This window comes from Poecilia reticulata, chromosome 13 (assembly GCF_904066995.2).
Source record: "Poecilia reticulata chromosome 13, P_reticulata-male-v2, whole genome shotgun sequence".
Taxonomy (NCBI): Eukaryota; Metazoa; Chordata; class Actinopteri; order Cyprinodontiformes; family Poeciliidae; genus Poecilia; species Poecilia reticulata.
Genome location: NC_088842.1, coordinates 15,196,879 through 15,209,748, shown reverse-complemented (window position 1 = coordinate 15,209,748; position 12,870 = coordinate 15,196,879). Strand labels below are relative to the sequence as shown.

The window sequence follows — 12,870 nt, the reverse complement described above, 5'->3', positions numbered from 1 at the left end:
CTAATTTTCTCAGGAAGCTGTTCCTGTCAAAAATGTAGCCTGCTGCAGCCTCCAGGATGTCAGTGTAGAACCATCAATTCACACTGGGTAGCTAGCTAACGTGGTAATATTTACTATTCAGGAAGGTACTCAATCTTGCTCTGAGAAGAACGGCATTAAAGCTTTCTAAAGAATGGAGTAAACAATTTGTGAGTATTAAAATTAGTGGTCCTTGTTTTAAAATTGTAATACAATGCAACAAGTAATTCACAAATTCCCTGTTTTTATACGCCAATAAGCAACCAGCCTCCACTGCTACATAAAAGTCAATTGTATTATTCTTTTACTAATTTACTGAGTTTTAAAACTACTCTATAAAAATGTTTTTACTTTCTTGATGTTTAACCAGTTTTAAAGCAAAAGGTGCGTGAGTTAAATTACCCCAACAGTAAATGTATTTATATCTCTACACTTGACAATCACTTTGATATTAAAAATCACTGTTTTCATTTGGTTTTAGGATGGTAGCATGAAATATAAAAGCACGTTTAACCACAGTTGCAGACTAAAGCTTCAATTTGTCAAGCATTTATTAACCTCACAAACACTGCAGAAAAACATACAACTCTCTTGAACTTGGGAAATCCCCTCATTCGATAGCTGGTTTAACTGTTTGTAAACTGTTGCTGCATCTAGCAATTACCCAGCGTTTTACAACACTGTAATTATATCTTTGCATGCCATTGTACCAAACTGGGCTATAACACACTGAAACACAAAAGCAGTGATTAAAGGAAAAACCAGCCACTCACAGGAGTAATTCATTTTGTTTCCTTTTATTAGAAAATATCCACACACCATAAAAATTACATGTACAAAACTATAGATTTTGAATTGCTTTATGTACACATAGAAAATATAAAGCCCCCCCAGAAAAGTGAGAGGAACACATGAGGGGAGAAGTGAGGACTAGGAATTTATGTTTTTTGTTTTTGTTTTTCCTTCTTTGTTGTGGTGTGCATGTTCTAGCGTGGGTCTTTTATGGTTCTCCACCCAGATCCTGGTCTACCACTTGTAACTACATCAGCAGGGAACTGTGCAAACACGAACATGGCCAAATATATGGTGACACTGTGAAACAAAAACTAGTGCAAATAGGTGCACACACAAGGTTAGTATATATCTGATTTGGCCAATAATCTCATTTCGTCTTGTAAAATTATCAAAAATTAGGGAGAAACTCTTACAGAGAAGCCCGGATAATAGTGATTATTGGTTTACAGCAATACATATTCAGAGGTGAAATTGTTGAGAAAAAATAAAACTGAGATTTGTGTAGCCATCACCAGTGTCGTGTGCACATAAATGTACTCTGTTGTGATAATGAAGACAAATTGTGCCTGAATGACAGCAGTCACGATGTTAATAACACAGCTTGTAGAGTACTTTATGGTCATACTGCATTTTTTTTCTTCACGTTAAACCGTTTTGTGACATGTAGTGACGGACACTATGATAAAGTGATATACGATATCAATAATGACCGATGTGCTCTGGTACCCTGCTACTTAAGATTATTTCCGAATCCTTCATTTGTAATTCTTGGCTCTCAGCAAGTGGCTTTCTATCCGAGGACTGGATCTGAAACAAAGAGAAAAGGGGCAAAATTACTGATCATGCACATAAGAATTTCAATTTCATCACAGAAGACACAAATCAAAACCCAGTGATCTTTTATTATCAGTTAGTAATTTTGATCCATGTTAATTACCTAAATAATACAGATATTTTGTCAGTTTTAATATGTGGTGTTGTGATTCTCCCTGACCTCAAGAAGAACAAATGAGTACTGTTTTTGTTTACATTTCTGAAAAGGCATACCTGTGTGTCAATATTTGTGTTCAGTGACACAAATAAATACATTTCAAATTGTAAAGAACATTTCAGGGCTCCTCACAACAGTGGAAAAGCTAACATACAGCCAAACTCAACTTATACTAAATTTAATGACGAAATGAAATAAAGCTGCTCAAATAAACTGTCATCTACCTGTCCAGAATAATAACGTTTTCCTTTTTTTTTTTTTTAAGTCACACCTTACTCATCTTTAATACTTCACTGTGGAATTTGTAAAAAACTTACAAAGTATCAGGTCTAGCAAGGAATTATGTTTTTTGGATTGTAATTGGTCAAAAAAGGGTGTGTCCATAGCAGAATATCAGTGAACAAGATACAGTTTTTTTTTCCTAAAAAATTCAGTATCTCAGTATTATTGCAAACTTCTTCACACTAAGCCATGAGTTTTGAAATCGTTACTTATTTCAGAGCTTAACCACTTTGAAATTGTCATAATGCAGCATGTCTTTAAATAGAGAACTACACTCTAGATGGAAACTCTGCTTATTGACTTTCTTCTGCAAACAATGAGAGATTAATGGTGTTTTAGACTGTTTTCACTCTTTAATTGCATTCCACACTCCGCAGTTGAAGCAGGGTGGAGGTTTGTTTCCTCATATCACAGCAAACTCTTGCAGGAGGAGGAACTATTCTGTGCCAGGGAACTTCATCTATATAAACAGACCAATTTTCACATGACACAATGGTAATTTACTCAAAAAAGGTTTATTGTCGATTAAAAAAACCTATTTGAGAACTTTAATTCTAAACACACCTTATACTATTGAAAGCTAAAACACTTAAAGCTTAAAGACAATGCTGTCTAAATCAGGCCCCTGCAGGAAACTGATTACATTACATTTACAGAGACACTTATTTATACGCCAAATTATGAAGGGATTTTTTTCTAACAAGTTTTTGCATGCTGCCATGTATTCTTCTTGTTTTTTTTTTTTTTTGCATTTTTATGTTGATGCTGCACAAAACATCAGGCAGTTGCAATTTGGTTTGAGTGATGAGAGGTATTTAAAGCTTTTGTGCCAAAGCAGAGAAAAGGTTGCAGGGATCATATTTCAACTAATGCTGAGCTGTCCAAATTTTCAGCATTCAATTATGTCTTTGTTTTTGCAGAGGTTAAGGCTCTTCTGACTCTTTCCCTTCATTACATATACGCTTCTCTTGCTTCCAAATTCAGTTTATTAGTAAATGTCAACTAGTTTCAGTATCGATAATGTTCTTGTATGTTGTTAAAATAATTGTGGCTTCCTTGTTATAATCTCAGGCTCCAAGTACAAATGAATGATAATTTAGCTGTTCTGGGCCAACTCAACCATCGAAACCACACCTTGTCCCTCTACTGAGCAATAAATAGTTAGAATCAGCACTGTTCATGTATCAAGTTATGTTTTAAGCATAAAACTCCCAATTCTTGCCCCAACTGGTCCCAACTTGTCTGGACATAGACACAGGGTGCCTAATAGTGAGAGGCAGGGCAGTGGTGTGCTTCAGCCAGGTCCTGAATAACAGTTTGTAGTACTGTATCCAGTGATCTGTGCTACACAGCTGTACCTTCTGTGACAGGTTGGGATCTCTGTGAAAAGTGAGAGGAGAAAGAGAGGGATTTCAAGACTTTGCATCTCCTTCACCAGGACTACTACTGGGGTCAGCAGCCGAGACATGTTGAGGACTTCTGTCACAGGTGTGATTCCTCTTTCTCTTACAGGGGCCACGGTTCTGTTTTCAACTTCTCTAGCATCCAGCAAAATCCCAAATAGAGTAAGGTAGCTGTAGACGTCATGTAGACCTCGTCTCTGTACTGATTGAGAAAACCGCTATGTCTGGGATGCCATCGACTACTTTGAGATTAAATTTGTGTTAAACTAATAGGCTTATTTGTTTAACATGTTTTGGTACTAAAATGTTGGATGGGCATCTGTGACTTCTATCCAGTTTTCTATGGATAAATGAGGTAGGACATGTTGACATGACTGATTATGTCAGCAGCTTCCGGTATGATAGCAACTGCTCAAGCTACATACTTTGTTTTGCTGTGTTGGAGCTGCATTTTTCAAGTAACTGGCTCAGAAATAGCAAAATATGCCTTTTTGTTGTAGTTTCTGGCACCTCAGAGAAAGTCAAATAAAGTCAAGACAAATGTGATTGCACTCATAAACTGAAACCAGGTCGGATGAAACCCCACTGCTTTGCGCTACAACTGACCACAAGAGAAGAAATATTGGTGCCGGTTTAATCTATGAATGAGAATATTCAATGATGTTGCTACAGTTTAAGGACAACTTCTCCTTGTCATCATTGGTAAGCAAACAATTTTAATTGTTTACACTGTCAATTATATCTTAATGCGGTTATAAATCTAAAGCTACTTTACAAAATCAAAATTACATTTCACAAATACAGAGCTAAGAAAATACTGGCCAGAATTTTAAGATATACATAAAAAAAAGTTGCATTCACAATTTACAAAGCAATTATAAAATTTTACCATGAATTAAATATTTCATAATCAATCCATGTGCAATTAAAACTAAAACGATTCTTATGATGGGGTTGCATCTTATTATAAATTATTCAAAGGGTTAATACCCAGAATGCTGTCTCCTATCGTTCAAACCCACATTACGTCGCCACCTCATCAACAGATTGGAACATAAAAACTGTATTTATCTGCATATCTGTTTATCTGAGCTGGCAAGATCTTTTTTAGACATTTAGGAGAGGAAAGAGGGTCACAAAATAAACGCTTTCAAAAATAAACATGCCATGTGTGCATCCATTGTCATCTATTATTCATAGTACCATGTTTTCTCTCAGAGGAACCAAAGGCACCTCACAGCACAATACAGCTGGAGCTCGATACACACTGAGCAATTCGCCACGCATCCCACTCACTGTTCTCCTTCTGTTTCCCCCTCTGTTCCTATTTCTTCCACCTCTCCTCCTCATCTTCTCTTGCCTGTCATATTTGCACTTCTTCTCTTCATATCCCACCTCCTTCCATTTTAGTCCTTACCTTTCCTATCTAAATGCTGAAACGATTGTTTTTTGTTTCTCGTAATTCCTGCTGATTGAGATACACGACACTAGCATGGCCATTGCCTTCCTATGCAGTTCTGTTCAGTTCTCATCTCCCTCGGTCTGGAATTTCTCCCATTGAGCTTGATTTCTGTGGCTGTAATAGAAGGAGGATTTATGAGTGATGATGTCGAGTTTCTGCAATGATTTAGATTTGTAGACTGCTATGGTTGTACTTTGGCAATGGCAGCAGAGGAAGTGACTTCTAGACTTCTCGGCCATTATTCCAAATATTGAATTAACATCGACATCCATCTTGATCAACTCGGCACTTCTCTTTTCACAGTGAAATATGATTATTTAATAAGCTACACACAAGTTCCGGTAAGCTTCAAAGTGTCAAACTGGCATATTAAATACGCCACAGCCAAACATTAGGAATTGGGAAAATTGGGTAAAATTTAAAACTTCAGCAGAATCCATGCCTCCAGGAAGGAATTATTTCTCAATATCCGAGTATCCAGACCCTTTATACGAAGCAAAGTATAGAACATGGGGGAGGTTTTTACCAGTCTAATACACGTTTTAACATTTAGCTATTATACTTATAAATAGTTTTGAGGCAATATGCTTGTTCTCATATCAATCAAAAGATATGTAGTTTTAAACGCAGTAGTTCGGAATTTTAGGTTTACAACTTGGCAATCATACTGAACAAGAATCCTCTTTTTGAATTCTCTCTCTGTTACTGTTCCCTATGCACATATTTATGTTAGAGTAATTTTAGAAAACAGAATTCAGTTAAATGTTACTATTGTCGCTGCCTGAGGCATGGCCTAGTCAGAACAACTGCAATGAACAGAAACGGATGGAATCACAGCTGCTGGAGCATGTTTGGTCTGTCATTTCACTATGCAGTAAGAACGAAAAAGGATATGACCCCACAATGTGCATGTTAAAGTTAAACAGTCTGGTTTTTCTAAGTAAGATTTTTTAAATCAATTTTTTAAATTAAATACCTGCACAAGTGTCATTGTGCTCAAAGAAATTTTGAACAAAGATATTTGAGTGTTTAGACTCTATCTTCTCTTTATGCTACTTTTACTTGCTGACAATTTCTCAGATTTCAGACCTTGACGCTTCCCTTTCGTTTTATATTTAACTTCTGCTCTTCACACGGACGCAATTCTTGATTTCTGACTCTACATCCATCATCCCCCGATTTGATTCAGGATTGATTGATTTTTGACTGCTAACTCATTTATAACCACTCAGTGAGAAAGTCGACTGAAATGACTGTACCCCATCTGTCACTGAAGTTGATACAAATTGTCATTTCTAACATGAGTGTGTTTGACAGCAATCTCAAGCACTTTTCACACAAATGCGCTAATATGTGCCCATCCACATCCAGACATGTCCACGCCACATCAGTGACCAGATGGGACATGCATCTTAAAGTGAAGTCACAGCATGGTCCATTAATTTGTATGGTTGCACTGAGATCTCGCGCTTGCATTTTATCTTTAAATACAGCAAAGTGGCAGCAGGGGAGCGGCACTTGCATCTGTACAATGGTCACAGATGGCTGCTGTCAAAAGAAAAAAAAAACATGGGCCTGCTTACACTTCATTAGTTAAGTGATAATCAGATCATTCCTTTTTTGTGATGGGAAGCTTAAAGACAAAATGATTGCAAATAAGCACATTTAAACAAGTGGACTAACCTTAAACGGCAAGATCAAAATGTCATGCAAATTGCAGCAGCAGAGGCACGTGAGTGTAGACTTAATATAATCCAACCAGAAACAGATCAGGAAGCCCCTGTTAATTTGCCAAAATTAGCTTGTATAAATTCAACTTTGGAGAACGGATGCCTGACTTCAGTCAGAAGGAATAAACACCTCCTAATGGAATGAAACCCCACATCTGATTGAAAGGAGTAAAATGTCCTGTGGGAGGTTACAGCAATGAACAATGTCAGGGAGGCAGTAATGACCCGTGTATCAGTCGTTCATCATCTTCATCAGACTGTGTGTAAAATATAGGAAGCTTCTTTCAGTTCTGACTTTATGAACTTTGGTGTGGACAACACCATCCCCACCAGAACACCCAGGTGCTTCACTAACAACAAACCCTGGCTCACCAGTGATCTGAAAAATATGACGCAACATATTTTACTTCTAACATTAAAAGAGATCAAAGTTTTGCTGTGATTAATGAAATGATTTGTAAATTTTCCCAGATTGTTTTTTTTTATTACTTACAGCTAGCCGTTTACGCTTTCTTAGTATTTTGTAGAATTGCCTTTAAACTGTTTAAACTTTTTTGGTATCTTTCCACAAATTTCTCACAATAGTTTAGTCGTGCTTTGGCCCATTTCTCCGGACAGAACTGGAGCCACATTGTCAGGTTTGTAGGGCCATCTTGCTTGTACACACCTCTGCATTTCTATGTTCAGTAATTGTATTAGATGAATGAAAGTATGAGCTGGTAAGAGGACGTTGTGAGATCATAAATACATAAGATGGCTGTTGGAGAAAAAAAAAAAAACTTCCCATCTATGCTCAGCAGAGAATAAACTAATTGTTATATTAATACCCATTCAAACTACAGGGGTGCTAGTGACACAACATAGCAATTGGTAATTCTCAACTGTAAATTGTTTGAGAGCAGTTCTTTAATTCGATGAAAAATGGAGAGGTGGAGGCCGTTCAAACCTAACTTCACATTTCACTTGTTTTTCATTTTCTTAAAGGACACTTGTATGCATTTATGATTTCATGCCTAATGAATATCAAGAGGTGTCCACCCAGTAAGAAAGAAGAAAAGGACTGAATACGCTGTTGATCATCTCAAATTAAAGTAATTTCAAATTGAAAGTGAATGCACATCTCTAATCTAAAGAGGAGACACTGAATTCTGCAGAACGCGACACCCACCTTTGTTGAATCTGGCTAAATAGATATCAATGACCCTCTCTTGTACAGGACTCCCCTTCAGGCTGTACTTTGCTTAAAACCGTATCTTCTTCCAGCATATTAAATTCTCCGCCAGTGTTCAATCGCTGCCTCAGGTAGGCAGGATAAAAGAAGAAATCGGACAGAGAAATGGAAGAGAGCATGGAGCTGCTTAGACACTCAGAGCAAGCAGCGGACTGGAGAGGGGATGCAATTCCTGTCGCCTGTGGTGACATTGTCGCCGGGAAATCCTAATGAAACAAATTGTTTAGCCGAGGAGGTTCTCTAATGTCCTAGCTCACAGCAATTAGAAAGAGGTTTGTTAAACTGTTGCCCTCATTAGTTTACAAAGAGGAGAGGCTGCAGAATCTAAATATTTTCAAAACTGTCGGACAAGACCCAATATTGGCGAATGCCCATGGTGGGTGCTGATGTGTCATACGTTACGCTAATTACTGGAGCTGGCTATTTCAATGTGGATACTCTGATTGCTCTTTTGGTTAGGTTAATTGCATAAACAATTGACTACTCACCTGCTTAGAGGCTTCTGAAGAGATGTGAGAGAAGTCGATCACAGTCCTTAAGGTCTTTACCCCGTCCAGTGATAAACGATGCATACAGGACTTGAGCAGTAGCACACAGAGAACTGTGCAGTCTAGCACAGATCATCCCTTATTGATTCAACATAGATTTCCAGAGTAGGCTCCAGTGTGTCCAGATTTGTCCCGTGCTCTCCACAGGAGTCTTGATCAGTTTGTTTTTTCTGCCCACCTTGTCATTTCCAGAGGTTGGATTCTAATTAGGAGATAGCGTGGCCCAGTCACGGTGCAGATCCACTTCCAGCTCAGCAGCCAGTGGAACAGCTTAGTTTATCAACATTTAACAGAACTGTGTTATTCAGTATTGATTAATAAAATAGAGCCTCACAGAGTCATCATCTGCATATGTCCCATGTGTCAGGTTAGGGTGTGTTTGTATAAAACATCAGACTTGAAATGTACAGCCTGCCAGTGTGTGATTACCATTAAATCCATGTTCTGTTTATTGATGATGAATTTATTTTCTGAGTCTTTGTACCATCCACTCAGTCTGTATTGATGCTGCTCCTCATAGTGGTTGTTACTTCACATTTTCTATCCACTTTATTGTTAAAAATTATCATAGGCCGGTGTTGTTTTTCAGCTGATTTTTTTCCCCCTCAGCGTTCCACTTTTCCCCGCTGATACTGATCGAAAAATGCCCTTAGATTACAAGTAATTCTGATGATCCCACCATCACCACGTCTTGACTGGTAGTCCAATCCAGATGCGATAACTAGTAAAAGCACTTGAAAGCAAATCGGACTGCAAAGGTCTATAACATCATGATATTCATAGAAAGAAAGAAATAGATGCAGGAAACAGGAGATGCAGGGAGATGGGCTTTCAGGGCCTTTTCGTCTTGAGAGTTTTCACCACCTTCTTCTGTCTGGTGATGTTTGTTTTTCCACATCTGCCAGAAGAGCAACTTCAGGGCTCTAGAAAACAGGAGAGTGAGACAAGGTTTGTAAGTAGATGTTTCAAGTGTTGAATGGTATAACTCAGAAGGTTACAATCAGAGTAAGAGTATTGCATTTGTTTTAAAATGCAATAAAAATAATCACACCGGGTCTGAACAGGAGTAAGAAAGACAAGAGGTTCAGGGTAAAACAAGAGCAGTAACAGAAAGTAATAAAAATATGCAAGATCTGCAAACCAACATTTTGGACTGAATAAGAGTTTATGTACTAGAATTAATTTATTTCCCACCATTTATGTCTATTTAATGAAATTTGTGCAAAAAAGTCACTGAGTTGAGCTAAGACAATACAGCAACACTACTTTTCCACCTGCTTTGCTAAATTCCTCAAATGTTGCTTGAAGCAATACATTTGAAAAAGACAAAGCTGACAGTTTGGTTTTTTGAAGGTTAGCAATTTTAAAGGACTTCCTGTCTACATTTTCAAAGGCCAAAGTGTGTTGCACTGAATGTACATGCCAGGTTTTATAAAACTACGTTCTTTCTTTATAAGTCATCAAACTCTTACTTTTAATAGGAACAATTTGCTTCTTTTGATGAAAATTATAGGATGCTGTCAATACAAGAATAAAAAATGTGTGATGGAAACTATGAAAACTATCCTTAAACTGCTTTGTAAGGTGCTTAGTCAGGGGAATAATTTTTCTGTTCCAGTTATGGCACAGTTTCATTTCTTTTAAGTGAATGAAGCACAGTCATTCTGAAACGTCTTACGTTTAGTCATCCATCACACAATGTCAGTGAATTAAAGGAGGCAGTGACTGCGGTTTGCAATGATTTGTGAGTGGATAGAAAAGCCAGAAGACAAGAAGATCCAATCAGACCTGACTAAAACAAAAAAAGGAAAAGGGTTGGATGGCAGCAGGCTGCACACCAGGCCTCAAGTGCAGGGTGGGAGGAGCGAACGAGGAACAACAAAGGCCAATATAGGAATATAGGGGAAACAAAAACAAAAAAAATCTATGGTGCAAAGGTCATTACTCTTTGAGGGTCATGTTGGCGCCATATCTTCCTGAGGTCAAGAGACCTTTCAGATCTTAAAGTTTCTCCATTCGACACTGTGAGGCCTTCTGCCATCTGCTACTAGAGGCATCAAAAATTGAGAGATACAAGAGAAGTGGAGAAGGAAACAGCTCAGAGACATTGAAACAAATAGCAAGTAGCAGTGAAAAACAATGGTTTGAATGCCGGTAAACAGTGCAAAGAAATGTGGGGGAATGTTGGGGAAATCAAAACGTCAGAATCAGAAAAGGCGGAGGCAGTGAAAGCAGAGGCAAGTGCTTTGGAAAGAAGGCAGGGGGAGAAGACATTGGCAATGGAAGAGCAGAATTTACAGAGACAGGTGGCAGTGAAGAATGAGGTCGGGCATATGGGATGACAATGAGGGGAGTGATGATAGATTAAAATACAAGGAGAACAGACAGGCTACAGGGTCATGGAGGGGCCACACACAGACTCACTCATGTCTTTGTGCTATGCTGTTTTTCAACACCATCTAACCTTGTGGCAACATCTGCATTGGCTCAAGGAAGTTAAAATGGTTTTATTATTTGGACCTACGAGCAGACTTGATGGGAGAAAAAAAAAATCTAAATGTAAGCAATAGCCGTAGTTGCCTGTTATGATTTTATACCCACACATGCCCTCAAAGCTCAACCAGCTACAGAGTCGTACCTTACCCTCCTGTCAGTGCACTTTTTGTCAAAGAAAAGTTTTCTCTTCCATAACATTTCTGCTTTTGATGCGAGACAAACATCTTGTCTGTAGCCTGCACTTTGACTGGGACTTCAGGGATGTGGTCTTTGAGTTGATGTGTTGAGCTAGAGTCTTTTAGAATGAATGTGAACAAAAGAAAACATTTAGCATTCAAGACTATTTTGGAATACTGACTCCTACAGAAGATCCTGCCCACAGTCATCAGCATCTACAACTACTCTTAAAAAGTCTGTATAATATTAGTCATAGCAGCATTCGCTTTCCCTTCTGGATATTCAAATGTTAGTTCAATAATAATAATTAGCAATACCATTCATATTCATGTTATGTTATATGTTAATTGCTCTATCAGGCAGTTTAGTTTTAGCTGACCACGGTCAGCTAAAACAGTTAGGTTGTTGGTTGAAATGTATGAGGCAGTAAGGTGGCAATTTATCCTCAGAACTGATATGTTAAGCAAGCAAAATGTTCAAGGATGTGAACCAATTTTACAAGGGCAGACACAGACGAGTGTAAGTCTTAAGGGTGTCAGAATACACGATTTATCACAGTTTGCTGGGTTTGAGGCTACAGGGCAAAAGTTTCTACTAATTCAAATCTACTAATAACACAACTATTGACCAACTTTTTTTATATATATAAATCACATGTTGGAGGTTTTACACTAGGTAATTATTTATTTTTCACTCCACTTTGTTCTTCTATTTTATAACTTAATCAGGTGGCTGCGTCGATGCAGACACCTAACCACCACTGAAGGAGCCAAGTGTTGACTTGGCTTTTGATTTCCCCAGGTCTTAATCCAATGCAGAATCTGTGGGATTTGCTGGACAAACAAGGTTGATCCAGGAAGGTCCCACTTTGTAAATTAAAAGATTTGCTGCAAACATCTTGCGCAGATTTCCCAGCATGCCCTCAGTGGCCAAGGGAAGTTTATACTTTGATATATGGCAGCAAAGCAGAAACCAATACACTATCAGGCAGGTGATCATAATGTTAAGCCTGATCAATATCAATCAAATAACTAACTTGTTTTATCAGGGTAGTTGTTAGAATCTGAAACTCTCCTTGTATGTAAACAAAAGGTTTTTCAAATGTAAGGAACACAGATTTCTTCATTTTCTTCCAAGATACCAGTAGGTTGAACATGACTTTTAAAAATAACACATGACCAACAGATGTAACAATTCATATTCATACATAGAAACGTAAATGTACTCTTGGAAGTAGCTTGAGAGTGTGTGCGTGTGTGCGTGGGTGTGTGTTTGACAGATGGGTGTCTCTATTTATCTGTCAATTGTTCTTTTCCTCAGGCTCTCTGACTCACTGCAGCTCTTTCTCTGATCAGATCAATGTTGCCATTCTCTGCATTGCAGCAACCAGAGTAACACATCACAAACACAGTCACACCCAGAGAAACCCAAAGAGCCTGTGCACCCCCGCAGGAGTATTGTCCCTCGCTGTAGGTTGCCCTCTAAGTGCCAGTGATGCTGGAATCAAAAGAAGGAAACAAAGACCACAAAAAAGGCCAGCGCTTTTTGTCCCAGACTAAAGCCTCAAGAAGAAAACCACTTTAATTGGTTTGCTGTCTATCCGGTTTTGGAGACTCTCTGACTTTTGAAATTCCTTTAGTTAGGGGAAATCAAAGAATGGAAAGGTCTATAGGGCCAGTAGGTGCAATATTTAAGTTCATATCAGTAATTATAATAAAACCTGTAATTCCCAGCTAT

The 12,870-nt window shown here is 38.1% G+C and overlaps 1 protein-coding gene across 5 annotated transcripts in view; it reads right to left on the bottom strand.

Moving 5' to 3' along the window:
• Window positions 1-799: 799 nt before the first annotated feature.
• The window catches only part of LOC103474519 (leucine-rich repeat and fibronectin type III domain-containing protein 1-like protein), a 170,719-nt gene continuing 158,648 nt past the window's right edge, over window positions 800-12,870 (bottom strand). For 4 of the 5 annotated variants that reach the window (XM_008425562.3, XM_017308300.2, XM_081614344.1 and 1 more), the window contains 3 exons: window positions 10,406-10,507; window positions 8,401-9,383; window positions 800-1,620 (listed from right to left, as the gene is read on the bottom strand). In XM_008425562.3, coding sequence (XP_008423784.1) covers window positions 10,455-10,507 — 53 coding nt within the window. In that variant the 3' untranslated portion in view covers window positions 800-1,620; window positions 8,401-9,383; window positions 10,406-10,454. The remainder of the gene's footprint in view (window positions 1,621-8,400; window positions 9,384-10,405; window positions 10,508-12,870) is intronic. The other variant, XM_008425564.3, reaches the window with a different exon arrangement.